At 38.4% G+C, this 18,072-nt stretch overlaps 1 protein-coding gene across 1 annotated transcript in view; it reads right to left on the bottom strand.

Moving 5' to 3' along the window:
* Positions 1-153: 153 nt before the first annotated feature.
* Positions 154-18,072, bottom strand: part of TASP1 (taspase, threonine aspartase, 1) — a gene marked incomplete at its 3' end in the record, with an annotated part of 38,248 nt that continues 20,329 nt past the window's right edge. The window contains exons 7-9 of the mRNA XM_009877088.1: positions 6,406-6,512; positions 1,127-1,246; positions 154-232 (exon numbers count right to left, since the gene is read on the bottom strand). Of these exons, the coding sequence (XP_009875390.1) occupies positions 154-232; positions 1,127-1,246; positions 6,406-6,512 (306 nt within the window). The remainder of the gene's footprint in view (positions 233-1,126; positions 1,247-6,405; positions 6,513-18,072) is intronic.

Genomic DNA, 18,072 nt, shown 5'->3' with positions numbered 1-18,072 from the left:
TATATATATGTAAATAAGCGATTCACACGTAGATTGTAGTCTGGAAATACCATTCATTCACAATTCATAGAAATACTTCATTCAGAATTTGTAAACTAATTACAGAGAAAGACAGCAGTAACTTTTTGAAATATTTATAAAAGTAATAAATACCTGAAGTACTCACAGCAGTGGAGTAAGGGGTATGAGCTCCTGTGTTTTCAGCCCAGCAGCCACAACCATAAAGAGCTGCCTAAGGAAAGAAGTGCATCTTTTATAAATTGAAGTACACAAATTTTTGGTATGTTACCTTCCCTTAAAAAAAACCAAACCCACAAACAAACAACACAATACTAAAACCCCCCAAACCAACAAAAAAAAAGAAACCGAAGCAAAATCCAAGTATTAATATACAAGATAAATAAGAAAATTGCAACAGTCAAAATTGCAATTCCAATTCATTTTGATTTATCTTTTAATATTTTTAAGAACTGACTGATTGTCATAGATGTATGGAATGCTAACCTAACTTTAGATAAAGTGAGAGTACAGATATTAAAAGACAAAATAATTCCAGCTCTTCCCTATTTATATAAAGTCCCTTTCAGTCTGCTATTCCAAAAGAAAATCTTAAATACATTTCAAAAGAGAGCTGCTTTTAGGGCAGTGGCAAAAGTCAAACAAAAATACAGCTGCACAGCAATGGAGTAAGTCTTTTTTGACACACTTCAAAATTCCCTCACCTAATAACAATAAAGATGTGTTCTTTTGATACCTTTGTCATTTCTACTAGTTCACAAGATGATTTCAAATTAATGAGGACAGTTTCCCTAAATATTCCCTAAATATTGATGAAAATCTATTTAAAAACACTAAGCATTTAAGAGACTCCTTGGTGGTATTAAGGAGGCATTTAAACCCAAGAAAATAACTTATTACTAGCTCTAGCAAACTGTAACTAACTATAGAACAACTTCTTACCTATCAATGTTTTATAAGACTGATGGAGGACACTAAAAACAAAACTCGCATTCCAATGCAGTGATAATGCCTTCAGAGTTTAATGGGAAGCAAAGGAGAACATCAGTTTGCTCTCAGAGCTCTTGCTTAGTGTCACAATTATTCCCAACTGAAGAGGTATAATCACCTGACCAACTCTTCCAGGATGCTTTAGTGCTAAACCTCCGCTGGAGACAGCAGCAGCAACATTTCCTTCTTGGTCAACAACAACTGCACCAACTGTATCCAGTGTTCCTGAGTCATTCTCCTGCAGGATACACAAAGAAAAACAACTACTAAAAATAGTGTATTCAAGGCAGATTATACTTCTTAGCAGTGTGCAAACTGACGAGCACAAAACCAAGTGACAGCCGGATCAACAAACAGGTTTGCTGTTCATGCATATTGTACCAATTGTGCTGCCACGAATCTTCTCAAAAGGCTCTTTTGCCTCAGACAGGACCTGAAGAATACTCCTCGGGAAATAAGAAGGTAATAAACGTCTCAAACTCATGCAGTGCTTAAGATGACCTGCCTTTCCTCACAGAGGAGCCAAAAACGCTGTTTTCTTAGTGGTGGGCACTTGTTCACTACGAAATAATTCAGCAACTTGTTCTAAAAATGCCATATCAAAAGGCTTTTCCCAAAAGGTTCAAGACAGCATTTTCAGAGACTCGGGTCTTAAAAGCTATGCATGATTTCCAAAAAAACCAACAAAATCCACAAGAAGCACCTTACCATGCAAAGAGAAAATTCTGACATTCTGAGCAATGCAACAAACAGAAGCCTTGAGAAGAAATTTCCACCAGGACAGATTCTTTCTTCCAGACTTATTCGGAGTTGAGCAATCTTTAGTGGCTTCCTGGCTGAAACCCTCTGGGTCCCTAGAAAAGCATCCTCAGTTCTATGGCTTCTGAGGCAGATTTGCTCCCCTAAGAGCAGGGGTATTTCAGCATTCCTGATGCAAGCTCTCTGCCTGCTGTCTCACAAACACTTCAGTTGTCTAACCCCGGATCTTTCTGTCCTTCCCTCCTTCTTTAACCCACCACACCCGGTCACTCTAAGGAAAACAGCAGTTTTCCCCTCTCCGCCCAGGCTTGCCCTAGATTCCCTTCTCTGCACATTTTGCACATTTTCAATGGGACGCAGCACGCAGAGTACAATAAAATGAATAAACCAACACGTGATCCATCACATACTCCAAAGATGAACACTGCTGTTACAATAGCAGAACAACTGCTTAGGAAAAGAGAGGGGGAAAATCATAGACCTAGGGTTTCCACTGGCATTGGGAAGAAGAGCAAGCTGAAAAGCAGAGGGAGGTCAAAACCAGGATCAGGGAAGGTAGGAGAAGCAGAGGCAAAAGGAATTTTGAGGACTGAAGCAAAAGGTGGTAAGAACAAGCTCCCTTTCAAGTTGTCAAGATAAAAGAAAATTAAGGAACTCTTCCTTAACATCTCATGGGCAGATGTATGTTACATCTCCCAGGACTGCCAGCCACAACCTAATTCAGTTATTATTAACCCAGACGCCCATCCTTGGAGGTTTTCACAATCAGACCGTACACAGTCTTTCATTAATTTTCCTGTGATCCTACAATTTCTATATGGAGCAGAACTAATAATACGATGCAGGTTTTGTTGCCCATCCCTTGTTCCCTTTTTTCAAAGGAAATTATACCCACAACAAAAAACTTGATTAACAGACAACTACAGATATTAAAATCAAGCCCAAAGCTCGGAAATGCCAGAATTAAGGCCACCTGTGTAATCTTAATTCATATTAAATCAAACACTTGGGCCTCCCATAATGAAGAGAAATACATATTAGAAGGATGAAACCCAGTATGGACCAGTATGTTTTCCATATCCTCTCACAGCAAAGAAAAAATGCTTGCAGCCTTCTCTGCAGCATCTGAAAAGCTATTTGCTCAGCCTGCCACCCATCTTCTGCTTTAGCTTTTGCCTGCAGAAAATATTTGCCTTCAGTAGCTATACTACTAATTTATTTTTTTTTATAAAAACACAAGCATTTACAAGTATGTGTTGCATGGAAACCTTCTTCACCATTATTTCCTTTAAAATATAGCATATTTTATATCAGTATTTGCTTTCAATTCAGGGGTGTAGTTTGCTTGGTTTAGCTTATTTTATTTTTAGATGGGGTAACTTAGGAGGCTGGAAACCTTTTCTAAGAGAAGCATAACCTGGCCCCCACAACCTTCTGCGGGAAATCTGTTTCACAAAAGCAAAGGAATTCTATATTCTCCTTCTCAGTAATACAAATTTTGGGTGTTTGTTTTTGTGATCAGAAAAAGAACCACTGCTGAAGCTATGTTAATCCTTAGTCAACTAACTGAAAACCAGTGAGGATCTGTTCCATTCCATAACCAATGGGAAAAATACATTGTCAGATCTATTCTAGACCTATTCTTATGTTCGCTCCCATTTCAATATTACTGACAGGGCACACTTCTAGATGACACCGTGCAATAATTCCGTAGTTCCATACTAAAAGACTCCTATGCATGTAAACTGTACCGACATCCCTATGATTTCTGAACCAGTGAATGAAGAGCTGATCTCAACTCCCTACAAACAGGCATCATGTGCCTGCAGAGTTTGAGTTCTCTGCACCTGCTGAGAAGACTTTCTATGTCACACACTTCATCTCTTCAAACTATACAAACATTGAAAAACACAAGACCCCTTAAGCTAGTATCAAAACATTCCAAAGAAATACATTGAACAATACAATTCATGAAGCCTGAAGTAAGTCCAAATTCTACATGGGTCCAAAAAAAAAGCTTGCTTGCCCTTATCTTTTTATGTATTTGATTCATTAATTTAACACCTTAGATTTAAAAATTTTGCAAGTTCCAAAGGAAACCTGGTTATTCCTTGGTAATATCTGTCAAATTCCATGTCTGACTTCAGCTAGTTACTGATACTAACACACCCGTTGCAAAAGCAGTTTGGGGGTTTTAACAGTGTCGTACTGCAACCTCGAAATAATCTATTATGTGGTTAACATTTTATATGGAAACAACTGAAAGTCAAGGTGAAAAGTAAGACCTCACATTACATCACACCTTGCGACAGGAAAGGAAGTTAATTTCATGAAATCATGGACTGAATATTCAGCTAAGAATATGCACACAAAGCAGGAAGATGTTTAATTGCACAACTGCAGAGTTCTATCAAGTCTATCCTTCCCAATCTTCCGTACATTAAAAAAAATTAAAACCCCATAAATAGTCATAATTTTACAAGCCCTTAAAGAAAGAATTTACCATTTAGGAGCGCTCTACCCAATCCCCATCAAATGATACCAACATGCACAGGGCTTTTCCCTCTCGACTTGAGATCGTTCTGAAATTCCATGAAAAGTAATTACTACTAAATCTCATCTCTGAGTATCATAACTGACAAAATGCAAAATGAATCAGGTGGAAGCAATTAACATCTACATGCTGTCACCAAACGATCCACACAAACAAAGAGGATTTTATATTTGATGATAATGAGATCAAGCAGTGTTTTACAGTATCCTCCAATCCAGAACAGGGCAAAGCATAGATCTAGTATGTCCCATGCCAGCACTTCAAAGATCAAGTGGGAACAGAGAGGAACAGAACAGTGGACAGCATTCTCTAGAAAAGAATACTGAAACAATTCATATATTTTAGGTCTCCTAAAATCTCAGATTTAAGGTGTTCTTGACAGAGCACTTCTGTTATTACAGCAGTGTTTAACAAGGCAAGAGGCAAACTTCTAAGCAACCAGCCCCCACTTTGCCACAACCTCCTTTCAAGTAGTTGTAGAGAGTGATAGGGTCTCCCTCCAGGCCCCTTTTCTCCAGCCTGGACAACGTCAGTTCCTTCAGTTGCCCCTTGTAAGACTTGTCCTCTAGGCCCTTTGCCAGCTTCATCGTTCTTCTCTGGTGACACTCCAGCACCTCAATGTCTTTATATGTCTTTTAAACAATCATTTTTAAATCTTTCAGTAGAGTTCAGCTTTGCAACCTTGAGTTTTGAGATGATGGATTGCATTCCTTATCCTTGCTAAATGACCCTTTTCTAAAAGCTTAGATAGATTTTTTTTAATTTTTTTTTTTCATTTTGAAAAACTAAACTCCTGTAAGGCTGCAATTATCTTCAGCTCTGCTGATAACACAAGCAGTCGAGATTGTTTGCGTGGTTTGGTTTTCATCCCCCCTCCATGGACAGAATACGCCCAGAAAGTTGACAAAAGCGGTGCATTATGTTTCTGGTTTACTTACCAGTGAGTAGAGCTCTATTTGATCACCTCCTTAACCTACCACCATTGGCTTTTGGGCGTCTCCCACAAGTGCTGCACATGACACTGGAGCCCTTGAAATTTCAAATTGCAGGTTGGTAAGCTCATGCATTGGCATATTTTTCAAGCATTGACTTGCCCCTTATTACATGAACGTCAATAGTGTATAGAGACCCCTCCTCCCTCAGTGACACTGTAACGCTGTTAGTTTCACAAGGAGGCACGTGGAGTCCTGTAAACAGGAAAAGTTCCAAATAATAACTAACTTTCCCCCCCATCCTAATGTTCTTCACACATCTTATTTCCTTGAAAACAAAAAAAACGAGCACCCTGCCAGGGAAAACTCCTTATCTAGGAACACAGAAGGAAAATGCCTCATTTATTTTTTGCATTTGCAAAGATTACAGAGGATCAAACACTGTGGCCAATTCTCCGGGATTTATACATTATTTGCATCAATATACATAGGCAGCAGTCAGTCAGCTTACCAAAGGAAAGAGCAAGGGCCAGTCTGAAAGCCCATGGGCCCCAAATAAAGCACAGACGCTTAATTTAATGAGCGATACTTTGATATCCAACAGTAAACATAAATACTGTGATTGACATTCTCAAATGGCAACAAGGGCTCCAAATTCAAACTAAGAGGGAAGGGAACAGAAGGAATCCTAATAGTCTTGCAGTACAAGTAATACGGGCCAGGTCAATGCTAGATGCATGCACAGATGCACATGTTTACCTACCTGATATTTCAAATTTCACCAATCCCAGCTCCATAATGCAGTGTGTTCAGGAAACATTAAAAAGTGGGAAACAGTGACAGAGATCCCAAGCTAAAGAAAACGTTTCAGTAAATAATTATCTGTTGGTGTTTACATTTGTCATATTTCCAGTTCAAAACAAGCAAAATATTTTTCATAGCACAAACAAGATAAAGGGACAGTCTGGTTTTCAAATAGCAAGGTAGAAAGTTTTAATCGCACTAAGTTATCATTGTATTATCTAAACATTAGGGTGGTAAAGGAGAAGTGGCTTCTGATGCTGCATTAGTCTCAGTACAGACGACATGAAATTTATTAACAATCAGATACAAGTTTAGGATGACATAACAAAATTTTACAGAGGAACTAACCTTTTCATTTGATTGTCGTCTTTTCTTTAGCTGAATGAGATCTGTTTCCACCTTTTCAGCCAACTCCAGCTTCCTCTTGTTCCTCTTAAACGCTGCCAAACTAAATCCTTAAAAAAAAAAAAAAAAAAGCATTTAACTAAGTAAAATTTACTTAATTTAAACAAATATTGATAAGTTGACATTTTGGAGGTCTCCTCCCCCGCATTTTTACTGATGCAAGAAGCATCAATTAAAAAGCCAACAACTAAGTATTTAAGTTTCAGTACAAGATGTTTACATCTTTTCCTAAGGTTCAGCAACAGTGATGGGTAAAATATCTCGTAGAAACAAGTCGCTGAACACATATGGAAGCTATGCCTGTCTAAATCTCTCTGTTTGGCAAAGAAGCAGCACTGCACAGAAGAGAACAGAATAAGTGGCTTGTGTTAAAATTATTGTTTTTGACTGCTGACAAGAAAATAGATACCATGTGAGCTCCTTCAGATATCCATAAAATTAGGCTACTATTTTATTACCTTAATTGCACATCTGTATGTTTACTCATATATCTAAAGTCACACAACAGTCTACCAATATTTTTATGTTCCATAACCCAACAGAATCTACAGACCACCTAGGTCTTGAGAAGAAAAACTTATTTTCCACATCTAAGTCCCTCATGCAGAAAGGAAGTGTTCTCTACAGTGGAGTTAAAAAAAAAATAAAATTGTTATGTTTAAGAGATCAAAATGACGTGTTTCAATTTTAGAAATCTCAGTTCATGAAAATATTGCAGATATTGACATAATTAGATTGAATTAGTTTTGACTTAATATTATCCACAGATTATTTTAACATCCTCTTTAAAAAGCAGAGAAAAGAGGAGGGGAGAAAATTTATTTTGTCATGCAAAATCAAGCATTTTTAGGAGGGCAGAGGTATACACAGGTAAGCCACAAATTCAATGCAAGTTAAAAAGTATACTTTTCCCATTTAATCTATAAGCCTTAAAAAAAAAAGTAATTTTGAATTAAATTCTCTATGAAGCTACATCCCTATTATTCAGAAGACTGGAACAGCTGCAAGAACATTCTATGAATAAAACCAATATCGCAGAGCCAACAGAACACAAAGCTTTAATTTACAATTCTCTAAGTCCACAGACAGTGAGCATTTTGCTTTTGAAAATTCCCCATGCAAGTGCCAAATCACCTAGTGAACTCTTCTTTAAATCTGTTTTTAAGTACATAAACCAGGTCCTTAAACTACCACAGTTATTCGACTCTATAGCCTAAAAGTAATGAGAAAGCTGGCATTTCTCTCCAAAAACCTAATGAATACCTGGTTCTTAAAACTGTAAACACATTAATCTGCCATCACCAAGAACAGAAGTCTCTCTGCTGTGCAGAGCTGATTAACACAACTGCTTCAGACAACACATTTCTAGATTTGAAATGAAGTCCAAAAGGTAAAAACCACACACTTGATAAGGGGGAGCAGGCCAAGAATCATTGTAGTCTCACACCTCTTAGAGGTGGGGAGGAGCAAACAAAAAGAAACTCACAGAATCTAATACTAGTTGTGTCCTGAAGCCTTTTGCAATATTTGTGTGTTCACCACACCAAAACTAGAGGACGCACAGGCTAGCTCCAAGCTGCCCCAAGAACTAGAGTGCAGCTGCAGGGCCTCTCAGCAGCCCCACTCCAACCGTCCCTTTGTTGCTACTTATCTCACCTTTTTTCCCCACAACACATGAAATTATCCAAGCTTAAGAGAGATGTTTCATTCACTTAAGTTCTCAGGCTCTAGCTAAGCAATTAAACAATTTTCAGTTTACCTTGTGCTTTAAGATCGTATTTGTCTTTTCTTAACAAGGAAAGATCTGAAGACTTGCTTTGAAGGATATAATTGTTAACAGTAACTTCTTATCTGCCTTGTTAGTTCAAAGTGGTATCAATAAGCCAGGAAATATTGAGCAGAAAGCAAGTCATTACTAACAAAGAAATGTGCATTGTACTAGACAATAAGAAACCCTGCAGTGCACTGCCTTGTCCATGTTTGCCAAATGGATGACTACCCTACAAAGCAATGATTTTAGCTATTCAAAAACCCTGTGCTTAGTCCTCAAGCATTAGAAATACTTTCAGTTCCTGGCCGGAAACCGTCTTCAAACTGTATGCTGGAGTAAAGACTTGCCATGCAGCTTCTCTCTATTGCTTTTCTCACTTTGCTAGTCTCATACACGGGAGACACGGTGCAGTGCATCAGGGACTCTCTTTACTGGATGATCAGATATCCAGAGCCCCAGGAGATGCTGTGGCGTGGTTTTTTGAGCATCTTAGGCCATGTCAGACAGGCAGCTGAAGAAAATTTTCTAGTAACATAGAATGATATAGGTTGGAAGGGATCTTAGGAGGTTGTGTAGTCTAACCTCCTAGGAAAAGGAAGTCCAATCGAAAAAGGCTGCACAGGAACTTGTCAAGTTTTGTACCTTCAAGGATGGAGATTTCACAACTCCTCTGTGCCACTGTTCCACTATTTGATGAACTTCACCTTAACAACAAATATTATTTTTTTGCAATTAGACAAAATCCCACATATACTAATTTACATTAGTCATTTCTCATCCTGTCCCCGTGCATGAGATGCCACCATACCTGAGTAATAACACACTAAAACGCACAAACACAGAACAAAGTTAAGGCAGCAAGCATGTTTCCCTACCAGAACACACAAACCTTCCCAGCTCCCTCCACCACAGCGTCGATAAAAATCACAGCTCCTACCGTGACAGACACTGCGATACTTGTCACATTGGAAAGCTCACCCTGTTACACCAGAGAGAGATATTAGAGAGGTGCCAGTCACGGTTCTGTACTTCCAGATGACGTGATTTTTTATCAGAGACAGCTGAGGGTCCTTTGTGAGAGGTGGGGAGAGGATTGTTTTGGGAAAGTTCTTTTTCAGCGTATGGAGAAGGGTAGTTTTATAACATCATGCCTCCCTTCCCAGAGTTACTCATAGGAATTAATGTATTAATTTAATCACTCTTAAGTTTTATTCAGTTTAGTACAAAATGTGATACTTTTCCAAATTGTGAGGGAAAGAAAGTCCATTCGGACTGGGAAGCCTCTTTGGAGTGCAAATTCTCACACTCAGGTTACATTCAATTTCAGAATAGTTACAAGGATTAACTTTCATCTGAAAGTTACGATTTTGTTTTAGCAAGGACTGATTAATGAGTTCCTTTCATTATTTAGGGAAAATAATTATTATCAGTAATTATCAATTCCTCTTAGGCAGGATAAAACACCTAATACCTCCAAAGTGACCAAAGAACTGTGAAATAAAGGACCAGTTTGTAAAAAAATCCTAGTAATTTCTCCTTTTTTCCTCTGGCACAGATTTATGCTCAACTTCATATGAACAGTTAAAAACAAAACGTCTTGAACCTTAACTCTGATTATTTATTTTTTCCCCAGATTAAGGGAACATAGACAAATAACAAGAGTCTGCCCTTGTTTTTGTCTTTCCTTAGTGATGTTCTATCTCTATAAAATCACTATAAACACCTCTAAATTGATTAGTACTCTAGTTGTTTTGTCTTCCTTTATTAGTGACAAAAGAAACTAGAAAATACAAATGAGCTTCAAATACAAAATGAGAGATGAAATTACAAATGAAAGATGAAATTAAATTTTCTGAAAACGTAAATTTGGTCCTTGACAAAGAATATATTATGAAGTTTTAAGTTCAATAAAACATTTTATGAACCAAAAAAACCAGGATTGAATTGTGCTTGGTTAATGATGCATACATAACATGGAAAAACAACTCACTGAAAAATCATTTTGAAAATAAGTGTTATACATAGAAGGAAAACGCCTACACTCAGTTTAAGTTCATAATTCACATTAAATCTGAAAACAAAAACTTAGCTTTGTGGTGCAAAGGATGCTAAGAAATTTCATTTGTCCTAAACGACAGTACAAGAAGTGCTCTCAGCCTCTCCAACAAGACGGCATATTCCAGGCTTGAGAAGAGGAAAAGGACACAACACAGTGTCAGACAGGCATGTTTTCCTAAAACAAATGCAATATAGCTACATCAGCCCGATGTTGCCTGTGCCAACAAGAAAGGGAAGCAAGAGACATAAAGCTTATTGACTGGGGAGAGGAGGCAACTAAAAAGAAAAAAAGAGAGGTAAGGGAGTAGATGGCATTTCAGTCTGAAAAATTCTTGGATCGCAGCCCCAAAGTACTTTTATTGCAATCTATGAAAAAGGTATTTAGTACAATACCCTTTGATTTCGCTCAAGAATTTAAAAGTTTAGATGGAAATCAAATCTGTGCTTTCAGATAAAAGTCCTTGACAGTTACTACCTTATACAGTAATAACATGTACGCTCAAACTCATTCTTAAAAGAATTGCGACTCAGAAGCCACAGAGTACAACCAGACATTCTATTTTGCTTTCTCATTTATGTACATGCTGTCATAAATAAAACTACTTCAGAGCTGCTGGGGGGGAGGGAAGGGAAGAACAAAAACCCCACAGCTTTACAAAATTCTTGTCTGTTAGTGCTTAAACATCCGCTCAGGCCTCATCCAGATTAATGACACGTAATGACTAACAACAGAAGTGTATCACAACTAGATTATTAAAAGCTCAGGACTTCAGTCTCACATTTATGGTATTTATCACGTGTCTGTGCAATGCAGTACGGGGTGTCTCTCTAACAAGGAATAATCTTCCAGGACCTGAAAACATCTTCCCAGTCACGGAATTGTCTGAGTTGGAAGGGACCTCCAGAGATCACCTAGTTCAACCCTCCTGCTAAAGCAGGATTGCCTAGCGCACATCACGCAGGATTGCACCCAGGCAGGTTTTAAAAACCTCCAGAGAAGACGACTCCACAATCTCCCTGGGAAGCCTGTTCCAGTGCTCTGTTACCCTCACAGTAAAGAAGTTTTTCCTCATAATTAGATGGAACTTCCTCCGTTCCAGTTTGTGCCCTTTGTCCCTTGTCCTGCCACTGGGCACTACTGAAAAGAGTTCGGCTCCATCCTCCTAGCACCCACCCTTTAAATAATTACAGACATCGATGAAGTCTTCTCTCAGCCTCCTCTTCTCCAGGCTAAATAGTTCCAGCTCTCTCAACCTTTCCTTGTAAGAGAGATGCTCCAGTCCCCCAATCCACTGGACTTTGTCCAGTACTTCCCCGTCTCTCTTGAACTGGGAGCCCAGAGCTGGACACAGTCCTCCATATTCTCCCTTCAGCCCGGCAAGGAGATACCCACATGTGCTCTGTGCATTTCGGGTCTAACTCTGCTAGACAGTGGAAGCACCGAGTGGAATACTCAGTCACGGCAGAGTTTTAGGAGTTGACACGAGTGTAGGGATTTGCTGTGGAGGAGGCTCAGGGGCTGAGCACGGAACAGGTGAAGTAGCTGCTGCTCAACACCACTTGCCTACTGAGAGGCTGGTATTAGTGGATGTGGTATCAGGTGTGCTTGATAAAACAATGCATTATCTAAAAATTCAGAAGGAAAAAAAAGACCAAAACCTTACAAGCATATTTTGGTTGAAGTTAAACTGTTATAGATTTTCCCATTTTCTAAAGGTTCCAGTGTTACTGGGTACTCTGGTGAGAAAGGACCACAAGACCTTCATTACATAATTCATTGGCACGAGATCCATTTCCTACACTACCGTGGCTAGACAATAAATACAGCTTTTACACGGGCTTTTTACATCATTATCACCACTTAACAGAAAGATAAGAAAGTAACTTTCAGCAAGCACAAAGAGATCCTTGGTCTCCGAGTCAGTTCAGAGATGTCATCTGTGTGCCACTTGTTTGCCATAAAACTTCCACATCCTTTACTCATCTCTTGTACTAAACCTGTTGGCACTCTGGCAATCTGATCATTCCCGTAACTCCTCTTACCATTATAAAGTGCACAAGCAAAAATTTAACCAAAAACCTTGACAGTTCTGTTCTATAATGACACAGTGACTACGGAAATGAAAGACAGCTGCATTCCCTGTTCTACATAACTCTTCAGGACGTTTCTTGAGTCACCTTTCACAGCCCATTAAACATGATCCAGAGAACAGAGGTAAGAAAAATTATTAGAGAAAAAATTAAAATTGTCCTGTTCATGGAATTCTTGAAACTACTGAATTGTACAAACAGAAGAAAATGCAAAACTAAGACACCTGTTTTGTTTTTTAATAATGATAAAATTGATACATATCTCCTTGTTAATTCTAGCTCTGTCTACTTGAACACTGTAGCTGACAGGCTGTTTATTGCAATATATTAACATTTTCTGCCCTGAGTTAATGCAAAATGCTTTTAGTAAAATATCTATGTTTCCTTAAAACTCTCATGCTTTTATAAGCCACACCTATTCCCTTACATATTTTCAAGCTAGGCTGAAAATTCAGAATATTAAGAACAATTAAGTTTTTAAAAAGAAGTAACAAATACAAATTTCTAGCACCACTAAATCACATATTAAGCTGAGGACAATTCCCAAACCTTCCTATTTACAGCAGTGGAAGAGCAAGCTGGGCATACAAACACAAACTCCAATGTTTCTATTACATGCATAACAAATTATTATGCAACAAAACATTATGCAACTTATGAGTGTTCAGCAGTCCTCATTTAAAAGCAAACTGTAAACTGAAAATACTAAGAAATGTCTAAAAATATTTTTAAATCTTTGAAGTAGAGTTTGAGTTCTGACCAATCATACAGCACCCCCTGGCAGACATTTCTTATAGTCAACTGAAAGAATAACTTTCTGCATTTTATCTTTCTATTCCATATTAGAAGAGAATGCAACTATTGAAGAGAGGCGAATTAAAAAGGACTATACTAGCAAATTAGTCAACCCACAGGAATTAAAATGATCCAGTGAAGAATTCTGTTGAGCTGTTGCTAAAATAAATTGCACAAACGAAAGCAGATAGAGGAAAATAAATTTCATCCTAACAAAGCTATTTTAAATGACAAATTAACACCACTTATGCTTGTGCTGGGACCAAACATTATTAGTGCTACTTGCCCTGCTGCCATATTTTAACAGAGGCAGCAACACAAATGGGGAAAAAGAATGCACTTAGCACAAAAAGCATATAGAAAAAAATAACCTATCCTTCTCAGAGCACTACTACATAGATCTGTTCTTTCTATGAAACACTCAGGGTAAACTGTTCCTGGACATACCAGTTCTTACTACTTCCTGGAAGAAATCTCTTTTTTCCATCAAGCAGCTTTTTCTGCTCCCTGCAAGATTTTCATTCAAAGCATCTTTTGGGTATTTCAGCCCAACTTTTTTCCTGGCTAACTTAGAGCCATTCTATTGGCTGCACTTAGCTGTTCAGATTTCAGAACTGCAAGTGAACCTACAACATTATGTCCAATTCCCAGGAGGATTTACATCATGTCTGGACCTTTTTTTTTTTCTCTTTTCTTTTTTTTGTGAGTAATACACATGCACTTTGCAGAGCTTGTTTACTTTGTGCGTTACAGAACAGAGGTAGCAGCTTTCGCTGTTCAAAGACAAGCACCTTTCGAGAGATACCTCTTAGCTTCCTAAATCAGGTGTGTATTCAGATAAACCAAGCTTCCTAGTCAAATGCCCCAAGCTCTTGAGCTTCCCTTCAGAACTCTTTCATTCTCACCCTAAAATCAAAGAAACAAAAGATAGTCTAAGACACTGCCCTAAGCTGCTGACTGAACCTCATAACACAGTTCCAGCAATGTGTCAAATGTTTTTTCTTAATGCAGTAACAGTGGAGACCTGGGGGTGAGGTTTGAAGGAGAGGCAGGCCAGGCAGGGCAATACTCCCGGACAGGGAGACATATGGTGCCATGAGAAGTCCGACCAGCTGCACGACATTTATCTAGAAAAGGCAGCCAAGCAGCTGTAAGATAAAAGGAAATATCCTTGTATACACAAAATAGGTTGAAAAACAGAAAACCAGGTAGGAGTAAATAAATAACTTGCCACAAGTAGAATGCCAAAACAACCTATAGTAACATCTACTGTTTCAGAACACAACATGGTTTTACTGATGACACTAAGTTATGTAAGACAACATGAGTGAAGAAGGATTCTGAGTAGCAACTTGACAATAAAAGAGCAGATTATATTCAGCACATCTCAAAATAATGGGAATAAAGTAGTTTTTCACACATCCCATGGTTAAGCGGTAAAGGTTTTTGCAGATGCTAGAAATTTGTAAGGGCTTAGAAGCAAACAATTTCACAGGAGAATATGCCGCTGAGTTATCTCCACGTATGCAGGAACCAGCCATGACTCAGGGATGCAGTCTGGGATAGCAAACGGGGTAGGAAAATGGAAGTATCTACTTCTTCTGTTTTTATAACCTTTCTTAAGTATTATTTGTGGCTACTCTTGGATTCAAGTTATGTGAATCCACTGCAGCTGCTTTTGTTTTTCTGTAATATAATTTACAGAAGTATTTATGGTCACTTCCACACGGCTAGTTAGAGGTACAAGCCTCTTCCGTGAGTAGTTACTTTTCCTTTGCAGACATAACACCGTGAGCAACTCCAGGATGCTGTCTTACACCATCTTTGCCAAATCAACGACTTTGCACCTACTATAGGCTGAACAAAACACCAAAAAAAATCAGACAAAAGTGGTTTGGTTATTACTAGTGCAGGCACAGATAGTGACAATTGAAACTGTACTTCAAATTTATGTTGCCTGTTTAAAGTAAAGTACACATTTAACATTTATACGAGGTCGCACGACACAGCAAAATAGCATTTCTAAGCTGTAATCACACTCTTAACACTTCAATCATACTTTCAAAGTGGTGTCTCTAGCACAGGGCAGCAAAGCTCTAGCGTAAGCTAGGACGGGCTCTAAAATTGGCAGCAATTAAACTCTAGTACAAGGAGGAATTAAACTCTAGTACAGGCAGGAATTAATAAATTCAGCTTTCTTGCAGACTGCAGGCAATCTGGGCAGATCACATTTCAGTTCAGTATTATTTTGTTGGGATTTTTCTCCTTTTTTCTTTTTTAAACACCCACTCACCACACTGGAAAGCCACCAGATTTCTACAAACAGTAGAAATCCCATTTCCTCACACACTTGGCAAACTGAAGATGACAAAGCAGGTGAGCCTTGACATAACCTTGATGTAGTTCAACAAGTAACATGGTTCAAAACATCATTTCAGTTTGGCGCACAGATACTCTGATAGTTGTGGGAGAATTATGGAGTGTGACCACAAGGGAGATCGTGCAACTTTCACTGTAACTGCTCAGACCGAGAGCTCCATCCATGCAAATCCAACCACAACAGCACATGTAACATGACTCTTGCCATCTCAGGTCGGCGAAAAAGGAGACAGAATAACGTGATTTTAAGAATATATTTTCCATGTGCAGGACAGAGAGAAGCCAAAACACACGCACCCAGTTCTCCCTGCTAATGCTTACTGAAAGTACACGTCTACGGTTTGGGTTCGGCAGTTCTGGGGGGCTGCGCTTGTTTTCTGTAATGAAATTTCCAAACATATTTTTCTGACACTTAGCAATTACAGCATTCTTCATTTCACTGAGCTATTCAATACTCATGCAATTTCAAGTTAATATTCCCCCAATTCTCCATGCAAGCTCTACCACAGCAACTGTAGCAAGCATAATGAAAACGTCTCCTGGTTTTTGAAGTACACTACATTATTTAGTGCAATAGCTTGCTTCAGGTGAGATCCTTCGCGGTTGTTTGGAAACAATGTTCTCTTTAATTCTAATTTCTGAATTACTTCTAATTTTCCCTCCCCTAGTAACACTGGAAAAAACAATTTTAGCTTTTCTACGTGTTACCTCTGTGACAGTTTACAATTTCTTTTCAGCTGTTAAGAATCCGACGTTGTCATACACAGTGCTAACGGTTACCTTCCAGTCTCACTGACCAGAAGTCTACGCATTAAAAGACTAGTTTTACCAAGGACTGATATGGAAATCAACATAATATATTTTTCTATAAGCAATTTTGCAGGTTTTTATTTGCTCTTTATTGCTGTTCTGCTTTTGTTTTTTCTAAAGAAAAATCAGATATACTACCATTAATTCTGCAAAACTAAGTGTACTAAAATGTTAGGAAAAGTGACAATTTTGAAGTTGCTCAGGCAATCTCTTCCTAGATGCCTCTTAAAATGGCTAATAATAAAGTCTTTATATAAGCTAGTATTGTTTTCCTATGTGCATTTTAGGCACTTAAACAGCAGATGCTACCGTTCCATCTTTTCTGAGAAGGAAACTGAAGCACAAGACTGTAATAGCCAAACACCTCCTTTCCGAGATTAATCATTTATACTAAGGTGACGTAGCAGAATTAGAGAACATCTCTGAAGAATTCCATTTTAAGTAATTTGCTCAGTATCACAAAGAACATCTGATTGTACCTCACTCTCTGCCACTGTTTTTTTCCAGCATATCCTTCGGCTACCCTAATCTGAAACCATTTTTCCAGCAAAACATGCACATAGTCTACACTCAAGTCTTAACTGCTTCACATCATCAGTTCATTCCTGAGGCAGGTCCATCCCGTGCAACGGATCAAGCGTATCACAATGCAGGTGTGCGTTTCAGTATGTATAAGCCTGGGTGAAAAGCGGGGCGCGTGGGGAGTGGACGGAGGTCGGCAGCTTTAATGCCAATATTTTTTTCACTGACATTCCAACAGCACGTGGCATTTCTGCATGGACTTTGCAATAGGATTAACTTTGCAATCCTGCTAATTCTATTGCTAAACAGAAGCATTCGGAACGTATTGAGGAGACAAAAAGAAATCGCTGGTGTTTTGGAGCAGGTTTGTGAAAATACATTGGAGAAACAGCAAAAGAATGATCCCAGACAGTGTGAATTCATAGTCTGGGTTAGGTAAACCAAACTAGCAGTGGTCATCCTTATTTTTAAGCCATAACATGTAGATTTGCTCCAACCAGTGTACTTTTCAGCCACTAAGATATTATTTGGCAGTTAATGTGGCAATCTAATCAGCCCTGTCCCAAAAGAAACACACTGGTACTCAAAACAATGGAAACTTCAGTGCACGCGAACAGAACTAGTCACAAAACCTTCCCTCTGGAGTATCTTCTACATGTAAGTAGCAACTACTTTCTTTAAAAATAAAACAAGACAACAGAAAAAACCCCTAACCTTTAAGTGATTTTACTCTCTGTAGAGTCACAGAAACCAAGTCACAGACTCTTTCTACTCACAGAAACCAAAGTGTTCTGCTTAACTGAGTCCAAAACTTGTCCTGTCAATGCTGTTTTGGACAGAATATGGATAAGGCACGTGGAACTAGAAATCAAAACTTGATATTCAAAATGAAATGTATCGTGAGTATGTATGAAAACTGGCATGATCAAGCAAAATACCACCACTGTTTCAGAGGTTACATTTAAGCACTGAGTACCAGCAACTTTAAACTGTGACGTCTGGATGTTTATCTACATTTAGAACTAGACCCTATAAAACCCTTAATGGGAGCCCTGGGTTTCAATCTCTGGTTTACAGACTACTCATGTATTTTACGCAGTAATATTGTTTACTGTAAAATAAAGAAACAGTCTGCAATCTTCTGTGTTCTCCTTGTTTGCATAACCATCTCCTGTTTCTCTCCT

This window comes from Apaloderma vittatum, unplaced genomic scaffold (genome assembly GCF_000703405.1).
Source record: "Apaloderma vittatum isolate BGI_N311 unplaced genomic scaffold, ASM70340v1 scaffold2449, whole genome shotgun sequence".
NCBI lineage: Eukaryota > Metazoa > Chordata > Aves > Trogoniformes > Trogonidae > Apaloderma > Apaloderma vittatum.
The sequence above is the reverse complement of the archived record's forward strand: the minus strand, read 5'-3'. Positions and strand labels throughout refer to the sequence as shown.